Source organism: Carettochelys insculpta, chromosome 15 (genome assembly GCF_033958435.1).
Source record: "Carettochelys insculpta isolate YL-2023 chromosome 15, ASM3395843v1, whole genome shotgun sequence".
Taxonomy (NCBI): Eukaryota; Metazoa; Chordata; order Testudines; family Carettochelyidae; genus Carettochelys; species Carettochelys insculpta.
In genome coordinates, this window is record NC_134151.1 from 31,686,585 (window position 1) to 31,709,473 (window position 22,889).

The 22,889-nt window shown below is 50.9% G+C and overlaps 1 protein-coding gene across 6 annotated transcripts in view; it reads right to left on the reverse strand.

The window, feature by feature from the left end:
- FLT4 (fms related receptor tyrosine kinase 4) overlaps positions 1 to 22,889 on the reverse strand; it is a 114,572-nt gene that overhangs the window by 66,095 nt on the left and 25,588 nt on the right. For all 6 annotated transcript variants that reach the window (XM_075009456.1, XM_075009452.1, XM_075009453.1 and 3 more), the window contains exon 2: positions 7,418 to 7,514. In XM_075009456.1, the coding sequence (XP_074865557.1) occupies positions 7,418 to 7,514 (97 nt within the window). The remainder of the gene's footprint in view (positions 1 to 7,417; positions 7,515 to 22,889) is intronic.

Below are 22,889 nucleotides of genomic sequence, written 5' to 3' on the forward strand. Positions count from 1 at the left end.
CGGTCTGGCCTCAAACATAACTGGTCCAAATTCTGCGGTGACGTATAAGAAGGTGTGAGTTACGTGTTTGTAAGTGGGCAAGAGTCTAAGCTGATGTTATGTATGTGTTAAGCGGTATAAAAGGAGATGGAAGTTACACCAGCTTAGACTCACTGTGACTCACCTCAGAACCTGGCCTGCTGTGTTTGGAAGAGGGCCGGGGGATGGTTTCTGGACATCTTCATTTCTTCCATACTTCATTTTCATGGCTTTGCTTCCAAAGGATATTTGTTATGCAAACCCCTCATTGGCCCATCTGTCAGATCTTTGACAGCATTCTGCTTTGCTGAGAGTTCGGAGACAGGCAGTGCTGGTCCCAGCTAGCAGCAGATGCAGTAGGAGCTCCTCAACCACTGTTTTCCTTGTTCGGCTAAATACTTTTTGCAAGCATGCTCTTCAAGGGAGGCAGAGGGAGCTGACAGAGCCCTTCTCACAAGCCCTGCCCTCTCTGTATCTCCCAAACACAGGGTGAAGGATACAGAACCAAGACTGCAGAGGCTTGGTGGCCTAATCTATTGAAAAAGAGATCATCAAACTTCATGGGGACTTTTGGGGTCTGCTACCCTGAGCAGGGAATCAAAATGGGTGGAATTCTTCTTCCTCCAAACGCTATCATGTAAGCTCCCAAGCTGGGCAGATGTTCATCCTTCCATTCTTCCAGCTCTGCAACCACATTCATGGGTGTCTGGGAGCAAACTTTCTTTTCTCCCAGAGCAATATTTGTGTAGACACACGTATCCCTTAAAAACAGCTCTCCTGTACCACTGTGCAGGTAATGACAATCTTCCACTCCCCTTTCTGAAACCCTCTCTATGCTTGCGGATATAACCAGTGCTTTTTTGTGCTGGTACTTACCACTACTGAGTACTGGCATCTTGGCAGCCCCATTTGCAGGATTGGCTGAGGGGTGAGGGCAAGGAGCCAGCTGAGTACCGGCTCTTCTTTTTCTTTCCAAAAAATCACTGGCTATAACTATGGCAATTTTAGGGATGCACTTTTATGTTTACCAATATAGTTATACCCAGCGCTTTTTTGGTAAATAAAGAGGAGCTGGTATTCAGCCAGCTCCCTGACCCTACCACCCCAGCCAATCCCGCAGCTGGAGCTGCAGAGGTACCGGTACTCAGTACGAGCAAGCATCAGCACAACAAAAGCACTGGTTATACTAGTGATAGCCCTAGTCTGGATGGAGTTACACTGGTATAATGCAAAAACGAGAAGAAGTCCTGTGGCACCTTATATACTAACATATATTGGAGCATCAGCTTTTGTGGGCAAAGACCCACTTCACCAGAGGCATGGTGCCTCTGGTGCCTATAAGGTGCCACAAGATTTCTCACTGTTTAGCGGATACAGACGAACATGGCCACCCCTCTGATGCTGGTATAATGGGCATGTATATGGGTACATTTATCCCTCTTCCAGTACACAAACCAGCACAAAGCACCTTTATGCAGATATAAGTGCATTCCCAGAAGGCTTTAGTTATACCAGTCCACTTAAGGCCATAAAAGTTTCTAGCCTAGATCTGGCCTGAATTTCAAAGCCATGTCCACGGCCCAGCACATCTGAGTGACTAAAACCTGCTGGAGGATGCAAAGGGGCAGGGGGACGAGAAGCATGACATAAGAACATAAGAATGGCCATACTGGGTCAGACCAAAGGTCCATCTAGCCCAGTATCCTGTCTGCCAACAGTAGCCAATGCCAGGTGCCCCAGAGGAGGTGAACTGAAGACAATGTTCAAGCGATTTGTCTCCTGCCATCCATCTCCCACCTTCGACAAAAGGCTAGTCACCATACCTTACCCCTTGCTAATAGCCATCTATGGACCTAACCTTGAAGTATTTATCAAGCTCTTTTTTAAACTCTGTTAGAGTCCTGGCCTTCACAGCGTCCTCTGGTAAGGAGTTCCACAGATTGACCGTGTGCTGTGTGAAGAAAAACTTTCTTTTATTAGTTTTGAACCTGCTACCCATTAATTTCATTTGCTGTGCTCTAGTTCTTATATTATGGGAACAAGTAAATAACTTTTCTGTGTTCACTTTCTCCACACCATTCATGATTTTATATACCTCTATCATATCGTCCCTCAGTCTCCTCTTTTCTAGACTAAAAAGTCCCAGTCTCTCTAGCCTCTCCTCATATGGGACTCGTTCCAAACCCTTAATCATTTTAGTTGCCCTTGTCTGAACCTTTTCTAACGCCAATATATCTTTTTTGAGGTGAGGAGACCACATCTGCACGCAGTACTCAAGATGTGGGCGTACCATAGTTTTATATAGGGGAAGTAAGATATTCTTCGTCTTATTTTCTCTCCCTTTTTTAATTATTCCTAACATCCTATTTGCTTTACTGACTGCCACTGCACACTGTGTGGATGTTTTCAGAGAACTATCCACTATAATTCCAAGATCCCTTTCCTGATCCGTTGTAGCTAAATTTGTCCCCATCATATTGTATGTATAATTGGTGTCATCTGCAAACTTTGCCACCTCACTGCTTACCCCTTTCTCTAGATCATTGATGAATAAGTTGAACAAGACTGGTCCCAGGACTGACCCTTGGGGAACACCACTAGTTACCCCCTTCCATTGTGAAAATTTACCATTTATTCCTACCCTTTGTTTCCTGTCTTTTAACCAGCTCCCAATCCATGAAAGGATCTTTCCTCCTATCCCATGACCACCTAATTTACATAAGAGCCTTTGGTGAGGGACCGTGTCAAAGGTTTTCTGGAAATCTAAGTATACTATGTTTACTGGATCCCCCCTGTCCACATGCTTGTTAACACCTTCAAAGAACTCTAATAGATTAGTAAGCCACGACTTCCCTTTACAGAAACCATGTTGACTTTTGCTCAACATGACACCAACGTCTTCTGCATTTCTTTCCTCCTGACCTTCCTGCTGCTGTGTAATCAGCTCCCATATGCTCTGCTCCAGCATTCGGGGAACAGAAAGGTCACCTCTCTGCTTCCCTCTGGCTGGTGCTGCCAGGCCACGAGTACCGAGATTCATCCCAGAATTCATTCCGCCATTCTTGGGACCCGAGCTCATAAAAGACATGCTGTATGGGTGGACCTTACCCCTTGTTTCCTGTCCATCACGTGCTTGGACTCAATAGCTCAGCTCAGCTGAGGGGCAATCCCTGGGCCCAGAGCTGAGCCAACTTTCTGGAAGCAAAAGAGTTGTCTAATACGGGGCCTGGCACTGTTTCTATAAGAAAATACAGGCCAGCATGAGTGCCAGCCTCTGTTTAAACACCGCTTAACAGGCTTGTGCTCCAGCAGTGAGAGGCAGCTACCAAAGAGCAGCGAGAAAGGACAGTTCTTAGGAACTACAATGTGGACAAACAAAAGCCAGAGCCAGTTTGACTCCCAGCACAGTCTCACTGGATATTAATCTGAAAGGACATTTCAGTTCAACCATCTCGCCCAGCCCAGCACCCTCCCCCTCTTCTTCTCTCTGCCCACGCACCTCTGCATCCTGAACGTTGCATATTTTTGCTGCCCTATCTCTTCGGCTCCTGTTAATGCAAGCCAGGTCTTTTCAGGGTGGTCCATGGTCCAGAGAAGAGACTTGGAGACACAGCTGGGCATCATTAATAATGTGTGCACCTGCAAGGATTTGCTTCCCTTTCAAACAAAGGAGCGACTGGAGGGGAGGATGGTAGTGTAGCTGCCTTCTCAGAAGAGTCATCCACAGAAGATGTTATAGAAATAGGAGCCCTGGAGCTACACTGGAGGCAGGGAAGCATCTGAACCACAGCAGCAGAGAGGAAACTCCAGCAGGGTTTGCAGCATGTCCCTGCAAGGCGATGGGTCTCTGGGTACCAGAGGTAATGTAGGATGCACACTGAAATTGTGCAGGACTTTGAGTCTGCATTGTTTTCATGATCCTGTGGAAGGTGCAGGGATTCCCCATCTTAGTATTGTTCTCAGCCCCCTTCCCCCTACGATGTTTGGTCTGGCTCTGTTTTCTCCTGAACATCTGGGAGCTCCAGACAGAGCTGCTCCTTTCTTGCCTCTGCCATTTCCATCCTGGCTTGCAGTTTGGAGATCTCCCTAGTTAGCATGAAAGGTGAGCTGAATCCAGCCATGGGGAGCAGGGGAAGCTGTTAGCTATTTGGGTGGCTTCTTCTGTGGCTCAGAGGCTAACGGAGAGCCTGGGTCATTTTGCTTTGGCAACGGAGGCCTTTCTGTGTAGAGTCCAGACCAGAAATTAGACTCTTTTCTGCTCCCCATGGTTCCCTTTTGTGTAAATAGATACATAACAGGGGTATAACTAAAGATACACTGTTAGCATAACTGTCATTTCCTGTCCTGGAGGGGTGGAATTAGAGAGAAAGTCTTCACCAAACATTTTAATCAGGCAAATATATCCATACCGACTGGCAAGGGGCACTCATTGGGAGCAGATATTTGTTATTTGTCCATCCATTTCTAGCCACATCCTCTTTGCCTTAGCACAACCAGCAACACAGGACTCTACATCTGCATTTACTCCTCCTTTCCCTTTTCCTGATTAGGTGTAAGAATCCCTGTACCTCCCAGTTGTACATGTGGCTGGGGAGAGCTTCCTTCAATGGCTGAGCAGGATTGGTCAGAGCTGGCAGCGAACCCGCTGCAGGGAACAGTGTTCCCCCTAACTTTTGCCACCCACAAGCAGAATAAATTTTGTTACATGCACCAATGTACATGCGGATGAGCACCACCAATAAAAACCCATGGTGCTGGGGGCGCTCTGTTACTCAGCTGGGTGGTATGTGAATCTCTCCTAGGTGGTAGCCCAAGTGGTCAGCTTACAGGGAACGCTGGCCAGAAGTGAGTTGCTCAATGTCCCATGTGGTGCACATCACAGAGGTAACAGATAAAGACACACAATACATAAGTGTGGGATTTGTTTCTTCCTCGCCTGTGTTGCTGCAAGTGGGGGGAAAAGGGTGTGGCTTCCACGGTTACATGTAAAAGCCAAGCTGGGTGAGAGCGGAGCTGGCAGCCAGCTTTGCTCCGGAGCACACAGGACAGGAGCCAGCACTGACTTGTGGGTCAGCCATGCATGTGAACCTGATCCGAGGCGGAGCAGCACACACCCTACAATATGTTAGATGCCAGCCCAGCCCTTTCCTGCTCAGCCCTGGCAGGAGGCCCTCGCAAGCCCAGCCTGCTGCAGCCACTTTCTTTGTGATGAACGATGCTGGCGTGAGTCACTGGGATTCAAGTCCTATTCATTTAAAGAAAGAGCATAGCATGGGCACGGGCAGTACCAGCATCTCCCACACGACCTCTGCACACGTGCTCCAGCCACTCCAGGGCCCCTCTTCTAGGAAGGGTTCCACTGGGGTTCTCACCCAGGTCTGAGTCACCAGGCCCTGGACCCCCTGCCCAGCCAGATGCGACTTCCAGCTAGCAGGGAGAACAGGAGGTGCATCAGGCGATAGGGACACAGCTTAGAACAGACTCGTCAGCACTGAAACCAGAAGCCGTCAGTACAATCCATCTTGAGGACCGTGGACACGAAAGTGGGTCAGAGCCGGGGCCAGGGCCCTGGCCCTCCCCTGCTTCTCCAGCCATCTGCCTCACTCCCAGCAGCCCAGTCCACAGCAAAGTAGACAGGCCCCTCTGCCAGCCTTCGTCTTGCTTCTGGGACGAAAGGTGTCACCTGGCCACACCCTTGTCCAGGCTGAGGTTAGGACAGGCCTGGCCATGGCGTGTGTGTGAGAAGCTACCACATCTGCAGCTCCCATCACTACGTGTTGGTGCCATGCCAGGGAATCGGAGACACACACACAGGGTTAGCACAAGACAGTAGAAGACACATGCATTGTACCCGGGGCAATAAAGTCCCCACAACCCCTACTTCATCGCTGAGGTACAGTAGCTTGGTGATGTGAAGGCACATCTTAAACAGAGACCAGTCATGCTGGCTCTCTCCTCGACCAGCCAACGTCCAAATGAACCCACGAGACACCAACACTCCAAAGAGAAGGGGGCCGTCAGGTCCCTGCGCCTGAGAGGAGCCCCACTGACTTCATCTATGATTTACAGCCCGCTTGCTCCCCACGCCCAGGATAACAAATTCCTGTGCAGTGATGGGGGGTGTTCAAGTAAAGGTTAGATAAGCCTATGTCAAGGTGAGTGGACATGGCTAATGCACTGATGGGGGAGTTTGGAATGTACACGCCACTGTGATCCATATTAGTGGCGGCTGTCAGTGGCATGCAAAGACACTATTTCTGGTTGGGGGGGCTGCAGCCATGGGTCCCAGGTTGCTGCTTGCTCTTCTTCCCATTCCTCTGCCTTTCAGGGAGCCAGGGGAAAGTGCTGCACACGGTTTGCATGAATTACTCCTGAGCTCCCTCCCCTCACCAGCCAGGAGTGAGAGGCATGCACACAAGCCGTGTACTTTTCCCTCGCTCCCTGACAGTCAGAGAAAGATGAAGAAGAGCAAGCGGTGTTCCAGTACACGTGGCTACAGCTCCCCCTGCCCTCGAAAATAGCGCCCTCAGCGGTGCAGGGAGCAGCATGCCATGGCTGGAGACACACTTTCAAATTCTGGCAACAATGACTTTAAGTTGCTGGTGTGAAACCAATGGATCAGCAGCCAAGCCCAGTTTGAGCCAGCAAAGTCTCCCTTCCCACGGGTTTATTTTTCCTTAAGGGACGCAGGGCAGCATGCACAACATGACTGGAAATCACTCCAGTGTGAGGCTAACCAGTCCAGCCAGCTCTGGCTGTAGCTCTGGCATCACCTCCTTCAGATGACCAAGCTTCTCTCATGGAGTTATTCATCCCTCTCCTGGGCTTGATGGTGGCCTTCCACCCCCAACAGCCTTCCCTTGCACATCTGTGTGATAACTAGACAAGGCATTTAAACCCCTGCTTGCTGGGCAATAAGAAGGGTCTCTGGATGTGGTCACAGTCATTCGTAAGAGCAGCGTCCCCCCGCCCCACCTCCAACCCAGTCTCTATTTCTCCATAGGACAAAACCACCAAATGGCTGGCACCCTTTCCTCGAGAGAGGAGGCAGAACAGTAGGAAGAGCAGATCCAAAGAGGCTGTCCCACAGAAAAGGAAGAGGAGGATGGTATGGAAAACACCTTATTCTAGAGCCAACTATGGAACCTGTAAGATCATGCTAGCAGCTCCCCATTCTTCTACTAGCCACTTCCAACTGGTCCTACACGTAATGGCGCAACAGAGGTTACCACCATCTCAGGGGATTCTTCTTCAAATGAGAATATCTGCCAGAGACTTCTAACAAGCAGGGACCCCCGGGTCTAAAGTGAGGAGGTTCCACTGGTAGCCTCCTGTTGGACTCTTCTTTGACCACTTAAGAGCTGGTAATCTAAGTAAAAAAGTTTTATTGGTCTCTTACCTGCAGGTAATAGTCAATGTCTCATTGGAGTTTATGACGTGCTCCTCCTCAGTAATGTTGAGCATGGGTGGGGTCATAGAATAGCCTCTCACCAGATCTGGGGAGAGAAAGAAGAGAAGGAGCAATGCTGTGCGGGTTTGTTTGGCTTGGTCAGTCAATGCAGGAAGGTGACCAGGCTGACTGAGGGAAAGATCCTGTAACTGGGCAGTGGGATTCTGTTGCCCCCAGTTAATTTGCTGCTGACTCATTGAGGCAAGTGAGGTTCATTAGACTCTACTCTAACCATAAGGGAGTAGTCTCAGAGGGTAGCCGTGTTAGTCTTCAGCTTCACAAATAAAAAGCAGTTCTGTGGTGCCTTAGACTCGGGCCACACAGCAAAGATATTCTGAGATAACAGCTGTTATTTTGAAATAACTTTGTGAGCATCTATGCGATGCACACACTATTTTGAAATATATTTTGTAACCTCACTGCTGTAAGACACGGATTCACAGAACACTAGAACTGGAAGGGCCATCCAGAGGTCATCGAGTCCAGTTTCCCATCCTCTTGGCAGGACCAAACACTGTCTAGACCATCCCCGATAGGTGTCTATCTACCCTGCTCTTAAATATCTCCAGTGATGGAGATTCTACAACCTTCCTAGGTAACTTATTCCAATGTTTAACACGCTAATTTAAACCCCCCTTGCTGCAGCTGAAGCCCCTTGCTCCTTGTCCTACCCTCAGAGGCCAAGGAGAACAATTTTTCTCCCTCTTCCTTGTAACCCTCTTTGAGGTACTTGAAAACTGCTATCACGACCCCTCTAAATCTTCTTTCCTAAACCAAACAAGCCCAGTTCTTTCAGTCTTCCCTCATAGCTCATGTTCTCTAGACCTTTAATCATTCTTGTTGCTCTTCTCTGGACCTTTCCCAATTTCTCCACATCTTTCTTGAAATGTGGTGCCCAGACCTGGACACAATGGATTAGTGCTATTTCAAAATAAGCCTTAACAGCGTCCAATAGCACTCCTTTGAAATAGGCACTATGTGTCTGGACATGAAATTTTGAAATGGCCGGGTGCTATTGGAAATTGGGAATAAGGAAGTTTCGAAGTCTGGGGTTTGTTTCAAAGTGCCTGTGTCTACACAGCCAGTTTGCATTTCCAAAGCAGCACTTCTGAAGTGCAACTGGCTGCCATTATGTTTATGAGGCCCTGAATATTCATATCAGTGCCTCATTTACCAGTTCTGATCCATGTCATTTAAATACCCCTTCCAAAAGCCATGTTATTTCGAAATAAGCTATTTCAGAATAGCTATTCCGGGATGGCTTATTTCAGAATAATGCTGAATTGTAGACCTAGCTTTAGAGACAAACAAATTTATTTATGAGCTTTTGTGGGTAAAACCCACTTCCACTCTATTCATTCTCAAGAGTTGGCTAGGTCTGGGTTTACATGCAGTATGGTTTTGGAATTACCCCTTTAAGTAATAAACCAGAGTTGGGGAGAGGCCTCTACAGGCATGTGGCTTTGTCTGAATTTGGGTGCGGATCCCATCTGCTTACAGACCCCCATTTAAAACAGCGGAACTCTTCCATATGTTCTGATGACATGGGGGTGGGGAACCTTTCAACACACGGCTCTCAAAAGGCAACAACATCTTTTCACACTTACATGGAATGTTTTTCTAACTATGGACTCTTGGAGATGAGACTGATCCTGTCTGGGAGGATGTTGTGCCTATTGGAATTCAGGCAGAACCATTTCCCTGGCTGCTGGACTAGAATTCCATGAGATGAATTGCTCATCCTTATGCAGGGAGAATCATTTGTTTGGATAACATGAACACAATATAATTTCTGCTTCAGATCTTGTGTGGCTCCCTCTGCTAGGGAGTGCACCATGCATCTGAAACAGGTCCACCAGAAGACAAAGCCACACCAACAAAACATCTTGAAGAACCACATTTACTGGAAGGTAAATAACCATTGGGGGTACAGTGTCGCCAATGCTAATGATTTTATTGTGACCCTTGTGATATTGCATGTTTATCTTAGAGCCCCAGCCTGTGAAGGTATGTGATTGGGAAAGCTCCCTGGCTTTCAATTAAAAAAGGTTTCTAGCTATCAAGATTGCAAAGGAAAGCTTAAAATATGACCCCAGGTGCATGCTAAAGGTGCAGGCAGCAAAGAAAAAAATAATGTGTTATTTAAAGCCTCCTGGTTTTAAAGCCAATCTCATGACTTTTGAGGCCTGACTTGTGGTTTTAGGGCTGGCAATAGTGTTAACATCCCAGCTAGGTTTCGCTCCTGAGCTGGTGAGTTTCGTTGCGCGTTAGATAACAATGTCCCACAGCTGAGTGACAAGTGCCAGAAGATCTGGCAAAGGCTACGGAAATAAAGCCCCTGGTGAAACCGTGAGCTCCCTCTGGGAGTTTGAACGTGGAAAAGCAAACCAGAAGAAGCCACATGCAGACTGGGGGAGGCTCCCCCAGCCAGCTGTGAGACGTGCAGAGCAGCAGCCACCTTGTGCGACTGGACCTCCAGTAAGGGAGCTCCGCGCAGACAGCCTTGTTTGTGTAATTGTTTTCCACTTCCTTCCCGCCGAGAAGTCATTCTGACTGCAGCCACGTGACTGGCTGTGTCTATGGAAACAGGGCTCGCGCTAGCAACCCCCCCGCTCTCGCTCTGACAGACGGACCGCTCTCCCAATCACCCTTTTCCTGTTCCTGTGCTACGCGACGACTGGGACGGGGTCAGATTTTCCCGGCCTGGCTGTGCCGTGGGATGACGGTGCTCGTGCGTAGCACAGAGCTGGCGCTATCCTGGCCGTGCCTTTGTCCACCCTGCCCTTTAACCACCCCACGATCACATGGCGCCCCTCCCTGCTCAGTCAGACCCTTCCCGCAGCAGCATTCTCACGTCTCATGCAATAAGTGGATCCTACTCAGTCGAGTCTCTAGACTTCTCACTGGGTCTGGCCTACACTAAGTCGGCCTGGCTGTGACTGAAAGCTCTGTGAGGAAGACGTGGCCTGCTTTTTGTTCCTTGAACTGAGTCAGCACCTGGCAAATAATTCATTGTACCACTATCTGGGAGAGGCACAAGATATGAAGGGTTTGAAGAGAGAGTGTGAGGGAGCGAAGGACCTGCAGGAGAGAAACATGGTGAGAAGGTGGCCCCCAGAGAGCTGTGGGTGTGAGAGGGACAAACGGACAGGGCAAGCATCATGTTGAACAGGTCCTGGCCCTTTGCCAGGCTACTGAATCGAAATGTGCCAACGTGGGGGCCTTGCCGGTGCTGTCTGGCTCTGGGTGAAAGCCAGTGAGTGAAGGATAAGGCGAAGCGTGGGTGAAAGAGAATGGCATTGTGGGAGAGACCGACCAAGGGAAAGAGCGAGACAGCATAGGAGATGAGGAGAGAGAGCTGTAGACAGAAGGGGTGAGGTTTCCTCTCCCCTTGAGGGCGTCCCTTATGCAACTGTTTGTTAAAGGAAGGAGGAGCTAGAAGCAGACTTTGGGCCTCGCACAGAGTGAGCATCCATCCTGTTTTTCCCAGTACAGTCCCTTATTTAAGCTGTTCTCAGAGGCGCCCTGACTTCTTTAAGAAAATGGGCAAACTGCCCTGTATTTTGCAGGGCTCCTGTTCCTTGGTGACTTGGCGTCTCAGGGCAGCGGTCCCCACTGTTAGGGAGCTTCTCCATGGGGTAGCTGCCCTGTTCCCCTGTGTCTTGGGGAAGTAGCTCCTGCTGCAGGGGAGTTTCTCCATGGGGCAGCTGCCCCACTCCCCAGCACCCCACGGTGGCAGCCCTCACTGCCAGCGAGCTCTGCCATGAGGCGGCTGCCTCATTCCCTGATGTCCCACACTTAGGGGAGACAGCTCCTCCTGCCAGGGATCCCTTTCATGAAGCAAATGCCTTGTTCCCCAGCATCCTCGCCTCAGGGAAGCAGCTCCTGCTAGGCTGCCACATTCTATGTCCCTCCCTGCTGGGAGGCTCCAAAGCCCCTATTCTCAGCACCCTCCCCCTCACCAGAAGGCTGTGGAGCCTCCATCCCCAGCCCCTCCCCATGGGGCAGCCGCCCCCATTGCTGAGAAGCCCTGACATGGGACAGCAGTTCCCGCATCTCTGGAGGCCACCGTCCCACATTTGGTCATCCTGACCTCACACCAAAACCGAGCTCCATGGTTGTGACGATGATTGAGGCATTTTTTGGTAAAATCCCTGGAAAATGGAATATCCACGAACACAAACCCAGCACCTCCACGTCGGCAGGGGTCCGAATACAAACCTGTCTTGCCTATTACTGCTGGATGTGTCAGTCCTTGTGCAGGTGCCCAGACCAGCACCGGATCTGGCAGAGATTCTGCCCTGCCCTGCCCTGCCCTGCCCTGCGGTACCTGCGTAGTCCTGGCCCGTGAACGAAGAAAACAAACCAAGCTCTTCAGGTGCCATTACAATGTGGCCTATCATGAAACAAAGCCCCAGGGGCTTTCGCAGCACTAATTAGACACCGTTTGTCATTATTTACCCTCCCTTTGGATCTGGGGGATGCGGGGAAGGGCTCGGCCGTTCTTTCAGCGTGCACGCAGTGGGCTAGCAGCTCCGGAGCGTGCCACAGAGAATCTAGGTGGAAAATGCCAGACTCATTTCCACCTCTGGCCAGAGCTTTCCCATCAACAGAAATTTTCACAGAAATCTTTCGGTTTGGACATTTCCCAACAGTTTTTGAGATGAAAAACTAGACACCAGCAACTAAAATGTTCAGAGCTTGCTTAAAAAAAAGATATGCAATTGTAGGTTTTCAAAAACTGAAACCTGTTACTGGAAAGGTTTACTAAAAACTAATCCCACCTTGGGTATGGTTATAGCTCTTCACTGAACAGAGCAAAGCAACAGTTTGAAAAAAAATGATTTTTAAAGAATTCCCTGCAAACTCTCAAAAGCATTTTCTCAGCAACTTCACCCATTTGGTTTGGGACCCATGCAGTGTCTGTACCCAGTTCTTTCGTGCAGAAGGGCAAGGGCTTTAATTCACTTCACCAGCCAGAAATGCCAAATATCAGCAGTGGCTTGAAAGTAAATCACGTCCCTGCTCTCTGCGTTTGACTGGCAAAGTAAATTAAACAATCCTAAGAATAAGTTAATTAGGAAAGATTTGGGAATTGAATTGCAGGTCCTGGCTCCCCACTTTTCCTGGGGAAACATTGAGGAAGGCTTCAGCTGTCTTGGAGATCAGAGATGTGCATGCTCTGGCTGTCCAGGACAGGGTGAGTGGATTCAGAGGACAGAATCAGACCAGAAAGCCCAACACAGGACTGATCCCACTAGGGCACAAATCAAGGAGCCCTCCCTTCCCTGAAGCAGCATGTCTGGCCTGGTAGGACCTGGTGTTCAGGGGTGCCGAGCACCTACGCCCCAGCTGGAGTCAAGGGGAGCTCTGGGGCTCAGTGCCATTAACAACTGGGTGCAAGTTGCTAAGACTTACACCCTCTCCCCCACGTGTATTTATGGGTATCCTTAATATGATGATGCAGATTATGGGGGTGTCTAAAAGCTCAAGCTACCTTAGGGGCACTGCCATGTGGGGTGCTGCACAAAACCACGGTGGGAGAAAGCCTCCGTCCCAAAGAGCTCACGATGTAAACAGACAAAAGTTGGGAGACAAGGGGGTGATGGAATTGCTGGGCCTATGAGTGAGGTGGGGGAGAGGGCTAGCTCCACCTTCCTGGGTGGGGCGGAGCCTTGGATGCAAGGGGCAGGGCTAGGAGCAGCCAGCCCTCCCACCCTCCGGAGCCTGTTGCAACCCCCACCAGCCTTATTGCCACCCGGAACATGCTGTGTGGGGATTCAAGGGTGATTTAAGAGGCTTGGGGCTCTGGCTGTGCCCCAGGAGTGGCAGCTGGGAGCTGTGGGCCCTTCTGAACTGCTGGGCCCCAGGACAGTCGCCCTCTTTGCCCACTGCATCAGTGGGCCTGGTAGGAGGGAACATCTTTGTCACAGGGCCGAAGTGACTTGCCCAAGAACACACAGTAGGTGAGTGGCAGAGGCAGGAATAGATTCCAGGGCTACTGACCCCTACACTCATGCTTTTCCCTAGGGAAGCCAGGAGGGTGAGGCCAGGGCAGTAGCTGGTTGGAATTGTGCTCTGGGTTGTTTCCCTGTGGGGTTTAGCCTGGGCTCTTGTGGGAGACTCTCCTCTAATATGAACCCAATGGAGCACCCGCAGGAACAAAAATAAAACCCTCACTCCCTTTCCGTGCAACTTTATGACCTGTTAGAAAACAAGCCCGGGGGTGGAGGAAAGGCTGGGGAAGAAAGAAAAAAGTCCGAGCTCTGCAGGTTTGGGCTCTGGGATTCCTGCAGATGTATCCTGTCCATGGCCGTCCACAAGGACAACAGGAAAAGGAACAAACGCTCCATCAGAATGCGTTGTGGCCTTAGCTCATCACAGGGAGCAGGGGACAGTCACTGCTCTGACCAGCCAGCATGGAGCCACCCCCTTTCCCCAATCCATCCGTCCCCCTGGAGCCCAACCTTTCAGAGCAGCAAGCGGGCGTTTCCCAGGATACAGCGTCTCATCTTCAACTAGCAAAGCACCGCTCACCCAGAGGCCCCAAGCTGTGATTCAGCAACTAGGAATCATCACACGGATGGGAGTGAAATAAGCAGCTTGAACGGTTCATATGCAGGAGGCCACAGAATCCTAGGGCTGGAAGGGACCTCAGGAGGTCATCGAGTCCAACCCCCTGCCCAAAGCGAGACCAACCCCAACCCCAACTGAATCATCCCAGCCAGGATTTAACAATCTCCAGGGATGGAGATTCCACCCCGTCTCTAGGTAACCCATTCCAGTGCTTCCCCACCCTCCTGGAGAAATAGTTTTTCCTAATATCCAACCTGGATCTATAGCACTGGCAGTTTCTAATGGGATAGCGATTGCCAAGACTTCTGTGCCGGCATCGGACACTCTACTGTTTGAATCAGCATTGAGCCCCCCTCCGTCCTCCCTGCCCCATCCTGCTCCCTCACCAACTCCCCCTGACCCATTCTGTGCAGATCCCTGGCCTGCACAGATGTGTCAGCATTTCCCAAATCAATGCACCCAATGCCAGCTTCTCCCCAGTGCTTGTACAACACAATCTGCCCCTCTTGACAGTTGATCTTGGCCCTGGGTTTTGCTATTAGATGTCAGCTGAGTGACATACAGATGGTCCATGTCTCTGGCAAATCCCAGCATGCGAGGGAGATGGCTCATGAGAATACAATGCTCTCTCGTCCCCCATGGGGGAGTCTCCGCTTTATCTCCTCAGCCCCTTCATCTCACTGGGGGAGACCGAGTGAGCCCATCTCTGACACATGCCATTTTTGTGCACAGCTGTGTGCGGTTGAAGGGGCTACATATAAAATCTGACACAGGCTTACACGGAGAAGGAATTAATGTAATTAAAGAGGCATGCAGCAGCCCCAGCAATCTTTGTTTTTTCAAGATGGTTTCCAAGTGAGTTGGCAGCAGGACCTGAAAATAAACAGCGCTGGATTGATGGGAGACGGGGAGAGGAAACAGGATTCCACAGCCACTCACACCTGGTCTATTTCGGGAAAAGTGCCTTTCCCATCACTTTTCCTAGCCTTGATCTTTCAATGCGCGGGTCTGAAAGGGGCCAGCTGCAGACTATGGGACTCATGGTGACTGGATTTACTGTCTGTGATTCCTTCATCTCCTTGAAAGCTCCCTCTTCTGCATTCTGAAATCACTAACCCCGGTGTTGAGCTCTCTCCAGGGCGAGCTGTCTGGAATTACCTGTCACTCACCCTCTCCGCAATTGGATCCTTCTGTCCCACTGTTGGATGGACAAGGTGTGTCAGGTGATCACTTTTATGGGACTGACTCCTCTTGGGGAAAGAAGGGTATGGGGCTGCTGACTGTGTCTGGCTGTTGGACTGGCCGGGAAGGAAAGGTAATCTGCCTGAGCCAGCCAACCACTAGAGATTCCACCCAAGTCTGGCTGCAGGCACCTCTCCTGCACTCTGTCCTTTGTGCTACCGAGGTAGGGTGTTAACATGTTGTTTGAATAAAATATCGAGGAGGAACGCTGAGACGGTACAGCCAGAGAGCCTGAGCCCCTCCTCCATGAAACCTCTTTACAAGAGCCACGGCAGTGGAGGTACTCCTGATTTTCGCTGGGGTACAAGGACAGTTGGGCCCTAACCCGTTATAACCCATTCTTTGCCCGTGTGTATTGCAACTTGAGTCTTGGGGGCTGTCCTGAACTGCTGTGCAGGTGGGCAGCTCTCTCAGACAGACCCTGAGTGACATGGAGCCTTTGTGTGGGTGGGGGCGGAAGGGAGACCCAGCTGTCTGCGGTGAAGGTGGGAGCTTGCTGCATTTGGTGCCAGCCAGACAGGTGGGAGTCTGTGAGCACCCACCTTGCTCTGGCTGGCAAGAAGCCCTGTCAGGCCCCTGTCTGAGCCCACTCAAACCCTTCCAGCGCTTCTCCGGTTCCCTTTCCCACCCTCTGGAGGAGCCCGACCTGCTGATTAACACAGCTCCTCTCCGGAGAGGGATTTATTCCACATGCTGTCCCCTGGCCGCCTTCCTTTCCTGTCCATGCTGAACTGAAACCCACCAGCTGCAGTCCCCCCGATTATTGTGCAGCCCCCATGGGCCCCAGGCCTGCGATAGCCCCTGCATAATAAATAGGCTTTTAAAAGGCTGTTTGTTTTATCGCCAGTGGCCCCAGTAAGTATTTCCAGAGCTGGAGCCGTAAGAATTTAGCAAAGGGTTCATTAACCTAGGCCCTGTGCTCCCGATCCCCCTCCCCTCCTGGTGCCACAGTATCTCTCCTTCTCTCCCCTCCCTTCTCTCTTCTGTTCCCACATCTCCTCTTCCCTGCTGCCTGCAGCCTTGGCTCCCCTACAGCCTCCCCCTTTCTCCCCTCGGCTCCTCTCCTCTCTCTGGTTCCCCATTTCCTCTCTCCCTTCCTCCAGCAGCGCCCTGTTTGGGGTCTCACCTGCACAGTGCCCCTGTGCTAAACTGCCCCTGTCACTGCAGCTGTGGCAAGTCCATGCTAGGGTGGGGAGAAGGCCACCTGGGGCTAGTGTCCCTTCTTGCTCCCTTCTCCGTCAGGGCCACCTGATCTCTGATGGGACACTGCATAGGGAGAGGTCACCCACAGAGCTGCAAGAGGGAGCATGTTTAAAGTGGAGCAGCTCCTAGCTGGGGAGAGGAGCAAGGACCCCACCTCAGCCAGGGGAATGAAATCCATCTCTTTCGCTATAGCAGGTGATTGGCATTTCCCGCTCCCTTGTTCCATTGTTTGCAGGCAAGTGGAACGCTGAGCGTTTCCGCATCTGAGCGGAGAAGCTGGCAGCCAAATGACTGTCTAGACGGCCTTTGGGGTGAGTTCCTTGCATCAACAGCAGCAGCCCAAGCTGCTGACGGGTGATGTCAGCACTGGCAATGTCAGGACAAGGTGACAGGTTTCCACTCTCCTCCCCCTGCCCCCTACACTGGTGGCATGTTGCACAGCTGCCCTGGAACAGCTCTGAACCCGGGACTCCCCACCAGGCCTGCTGCATGCAGACCCGTCAGCAGGGAACCAGACAAAAGGGCAGTTGTCCCCAGGCCTGGAGTTCCCAAAGGGGCCCGTGGCTGCTGCGAGGGTGGTCGGAGCTTGGGGGCCCTTTGAAGTGCTGCATGCAGCTGTGAGGGAGTGGGGGGCAGCCAGCACTCACAGCCAACACTTTTGGCCCCATCCCTTCCAAGATGTGGAACCGGGCCCCCCTTGCCCTGGGCCCGCGGTGGCTGTCAGCGCAGCTGGCCATGTGCAGGGTGCCCACTTCAGCGTCACGCAGACTTTTCCACACGAAAGGCAACCCTGGAAAAGACACATACCTGCTTCCTTCTCCCATCCCAGCAAAGGGATTGGCCCAGGCAGGTTGATCTTACCCAGGCAACTTTGCCCATCAGTGGGAGATCATAAGAACAAAGGAAGGACCTCAGGCTTTGGGCCATTATGTCTATGAAGGGCGTCTCCATCCGGCTCCCAGGTCCGACATCATGGTTCAGGCCTCAGTAACTTACAGCGCCCTCCTATGTTGTCTCCTATGAGAGGGCAGTTTAGAGGACTGAGTGGGGCACTGCATGTCAGGAGGCTCTCTGGGGCCTAAGCACAGCTCTGCACTGGAGCTGTCATATGAGCGTCAGGTCAACACCTCTCGGCTCCTTGGCTGTAAATGGTGGCACAGACCTGCCTCAGAACAGGTGCTGCGAGGAGTCACGTCTCAACGTCTCCAAAAGGCTTGGAAGATTTCCAGCACCCTAAGGGCGAACGCCACTCTTGATTACAGTCTGCGCTGTGGGAGAAACTTGACGTGCACCTGGCGTCAGACTGTGGCCTTAGCATTAACTCCTGGAGAGCCTTCCGTGGCCAAGAGGGACTGGACTGGGTGACACACTCGTCAGAGCCCAAGCCCATTCTACTGCTGAGTCAACGTGCAGAACAAAGTGAAGCATTGCCTGCCCCGGTGGCTGAACATATAACATCTACAATGAACCTAGCCTCCCGCCATCAGGGACTGAGCTGGTAATCCAGATTGGCTCTCTTCAGAGCTAGCCACTGAGCCAGGCACCTCCTTTAATGTGTCTTCATTTTCCTTTGGCCTGAACTCCACTCTTGGCTGCGGGGGATCTATCTGTTGCCTTTCAGAGGCAGCTTGTGCTCTCTGAACTTCTCCAGACGCCCGCCTCTCGATCTCCTTTCCCAGTGACAAGCAGAGTCTGTTGAACCCTAGTGGGTTCCTGGCCACTTCCTGGGGAGTGGTAATTCCTGTTCCTCCTGCGAACATTTCTGTAAGAATATATTGACTGGTGTGAGACACATTTGCTTTTGAATCTTTTGGCCAGCTGCAGAAGAAAGCACCATGGCTCCATCCTTCCCTGGCGTTGGGAAGAAGGACCGAACTGCCTTCTGTGTGTTGGAAAGGTATCTTCTTGTACTGAATTGCGCCTGACACCTTGAAAAGCAAAAGAGATTCTCCAGCCAGACAGGACGCCAGCCGTACAAGGGCACTATCCCAGCAAAGGAGCCCTCTGGCTCTCAGCTTTGTTTTTCATGGCAGATAGAAGCAGGCGAGGGGCACTTGCTACCTACGCAAGCCACAGGAGACACATATGGGAAGGACAGAATGAGCACTAACACAGCTTGCGCCCTCCTTGGGTTAACCATCACAGAGACCAAGTAGTAGAGACCGAACTACCATTTCCTGCTGGAAGAGGTCCCTTCTGAGAGAGAGACAGACTCAGGTGCAGTAAGATGAAGGCCGGAGCCCCTGCAGCACAGGCCTGGTGTGAGGCTTGAGGCCTAGCTAACAAAACAGGGCTAAAAGCAAAGCTAAGCTGCGAGCAAGAGGCAGGCCCCTGCCGACAAAACTTGGCACAGACAGTGCTGAGAAGTGCAGAACACTCATGTGTAATCGGCCCCGGTACCGAACAATGACCGGTACCAGTCATAAGTTGACTTCACAAGGTCTCACCAGCTCATTAAAAAAGACCTTGGTGCCCACTCCTCACAGCTACAGGATTCAGGAAGGGGTCTCAAATGACAGCGTGGTGGATAGAGATGGTCTAATCAAACCATGAGGGTACAGGGTGATGGGGGGTAACCTGACAACATCAGAGGGTGGCAACCTGACACGTCAGCTGTGAGCTGTGATTTGCTTGTACCTGTATATAAAGCGGTGTCTTGGGGGCGGGGAGGGGGGACAGCGTTTGTATGATCTGGGGGCAGTGGAAATTTCCCAACGATTGAGCCATTCCATCATAGCAAGTACCTATGTGCAGTGGTTCAGCAGAGTCTACTGACAACTGCTACTGTACGTCACATAACAATAAACCTGGCCTGGCGCCTTCAATCTTCTTCTGGTTTGTGGTCTTTGAGGGCCCTCTGAGGGTCTGCTGTGGTCATAGAGCCCACAGCACTGAGCACACACACAAGCAGCCTTCTGGATATCATCAACGGGCCAGAGACCTGCGAGGACACCATGGCGGTAAATCATCTTAACCACAACAGGCTGGATGGAGTGGGATTACTGGGGTGGGCAGGAGAGGGAAGCTTGCCCTGACATTGTCTGTTCTGTGGATTCACAGAAGATTTCCCAGTCTGGGCTGGTAGAACTAACACCTTCCCCCAGTATCACATCCTCTGAACTCTGTATTCTGGAGCCTGTGCAGGGATTAGACCAGTGCAAAGCAGGCACAGATTGGAACTTGTAGAATTGTACCAACAATCGCACTAGCCGTGAGACAACAGGGATCTGGCCCTGGAATCTCTATCCACCCTGCACATGCATAGGAAAGGCACATGACAGGCAAAACTGGCCCAATGTCCAACTGCTAGGAGTGGAGTTCCCAGAAAAGAACGACTCTTCCTCTCTTTCCCAGGGCAATTTTATAAAGTCGCACGTGAAAAGGCAATGTGTGGTTGTCACACAAAGCGCTTGGGAGCTGGCAGGTCTACAGGGGAAATTTGAGAGCCCAGCTGTCACCTCCCACTCCTGGTCACTCACATCAAGAAAGAGAGAGAGAGGAAGGAATGAGGAAGGCTCATTGCAAAAGAGAGAGAGCTGAGAAGTGAATAGACCTTCTCTCACAGTGGGGATAAACCATCACAAAGAGGCCCCAGTAATTTCTCTCCAGCCTCTCAACTGGTAAGGGCCATCTCAACATCTGGGTGGAATTCACTCAGGGAGAACAGAACAGTCTCTTACCTCCAGTCTGTGCAGATTACGTACAAGGGCAGTGGTAAGAGGAGTCACAGCTCAAAGCTGGATTTAAGTAGCTCCGATGCAATTTATTTTCAAGGGTCGCTGCAGGCAGGAGAGGAGCTAAGACACGCCCACCTCCCTAATGACAAAGAAGAAGGAAGCAGGAAATCCCCCAAAGGCCAGAACTGGGTCCCTTTCCTGGGGTGCTCTAGCTACAGGGCTTACTTAGCAATGGTGCCAATGTGTTCTCTCCTGCTCCACAGCCACTACTGGGAGCCAGCCAGTGTCCTGGATTTGCTCCAGGTGGCATCAAGGGCAGCATCTCTGTCAGCATTTTGTCCCTGTCTCACAGCAGGTTAACGAAAGAGGCTCAGGTATTGCTTCCTCGCTGCCAGATGCAGTGCTAATCAGTGCTAGTCAGCAGCATCCTATTGTCACCCCCTGGGCTTGGTTACAGTAAACGATGCTGACAAGAAGGTGTCTTGTTGAGCTATTGTCCCTTATACCCAGTGCTCCCGGTAAGCTAAGCACTTGGGCGCCCGCCCAGGAGAGATTCAGGTGCCGCCCAGCTGATTAGTAACGTGGTCCCAGCTGCCCACAGCCGGCAGTTTGTGTTTCTCCTGGGGGTGCACATCTGTGCATGCCTTGGTGCAGATAACAAAATCTAAAAAGAAAAAAGCAGTCCAGTAGCACTTTAAAGACTAACAAAATAATTTATTAGGTGATGAGCTTTCGTGGGACAGACCCACTTCATCAGCCCATAGCCATACCAGCACAGACTCAATATTTAAGGCACAGAGAACCAAAAATAGTAATCAAGGTTGACAAATCAGAAAAATATTATCAAGGTGAGCAAATCAGAGAGTAGAGGGGCAGAAGGGTGGAGGGGGGATGTCAAGAATTAGATAAAGCCAAGTATGTAAAAGAGACCCTATAATGAGCTAGAAAATTCCCCTCCTGGTTCAAACCACATGTTAATGTGTCGAATTAGAATAGAAGAGAGAGTTCAGCAGCCTCTCTTTCCAAACTGTTGTGAAAATTCCTCTTCAGTAAGACACAAACTTTCAGGTCATTAACAGAATGGCCCACTCTTGTTAGTCTTTAAAGTGCTGCTGGACTGCGTTTTTTGTTTTGAGCATATACAGACTAGCACGGCTCCCTCTCTGTTACTATAACAAAATCTATTTTGAAGAAGGATGGAAAAAATTAGAGGGACCTCTGCTTACACTCCAGAACCTCAACACACAGAGAGTTAATTAAACTTCTGGCCAGCGTAAGCACTACTGATTAGCAAATTATGGCACAGAGGCGACACTGCACTAGCAGAGACCAGCACGAGGCCTGAGGAGACAGAGTGATGGTTCTTGATGTTTCTAAGGAGCTATCCTGGAAACCCACAATGCAGCAAGTGCCTGCCAGGAGGGACCTCCCCTGATAATGAAGCTCTGGAGAAAGATGTGTGGTCGAATGGATAAAGTATTCAACTAGTACTCAGGAGGCGGAGGTTCTATGGCCAGCATTGTCATTGGCATATACAGTGACTGTGGGCTGGGCCAGCTCACCGCTCTGTGCCTCAGTTTTCCCACATGCCAAATGGGGATAAGGCTACTGACCCCCATGGAAAAGTGCTTTGAAATCCGCTGGTGCAACATGCAGTGTAAGAGCTGGATGCTATTAATGCCATGGTGCCAACGAGGAAGCTGGCGGATGCCAGAGACAACCCAGAAGAGACACAGGAGCATGGAGGGAATGTTGCTGATGGGGCTACAAGCAGCTGGTAGCAAAGCATCTGTCTGAGTGTGGGCCAAGGGGGACAGAAGGGGAATGGACCAGCAAAACTAGGTCTATGTAGCCCTGGAGGCTGGAGCAGCCCTCGCCTTTCACCGGGTGTGAAATGATTAGCATGCTCCAGCCGCAACAGGCCTTGGGGTGATGTGAGCAGCCTCATGGGGTTGAGACCAGGAGCAGTAGTGGGTCAGGCCACTAGAACACACTCACTGGGTTACAACATGAAACATTTGGGTCACAAAATGGCCTCAGCCTGGCTGTCCTTTTGGGGCTTTGTCAACTTTGCAAAAAGCTCCTGTTCAAACTGGGACTTGTCTTTTGAAATAAGAGACAGGAAATAGTCCCGATCCCGTTGGAGGAGAAGAGAGGCCTGAAAGAATCCAGTCCTCTAAGGTCCTAGGCTCAGCTGTTTCAATGTAAAGAAGTGCAGAATCCCCTTGCTCTCAATGGTCATTAGATACCTGGATACCTGTAAACATCTGGCACATGTGCTGGAACAGAAAACATCCAGAAACCATGCAGGGGGAGGTCTGGCAGGGAGACACCATGTATAAGCCTCTCGAGGAGGAGCAGATGGTCGATTACAGAGGTTACAGCCCAAAAGGTTGCTCTGTCTTCCTGCGTAGGTGGGCAGATACCCTCCATCAATGTACTATCTCAGCTCCTCACAAAGATCAACAAACTAATTCGTGCATCTTCCTGCTGTCAGCTGGCAAATATTACCAGCTCCATTATCTGGGGGGAACTGGCGTGAACAAAGAGTCGTACCAAAATTTTCCTTTAGTTTTGGGTGCCTCCGCTTGAAACCCCAGATTAGGGCAGCCAAAACCAGGGGCACTTCAGAGACCTGCCCCTTTTGAAAACGTGGTCAGTAGAGACTTGTCCCAGGCAGCAACTAGTAGGTTGGCTGGGGACACCCAGAACTCCTCAGGAAG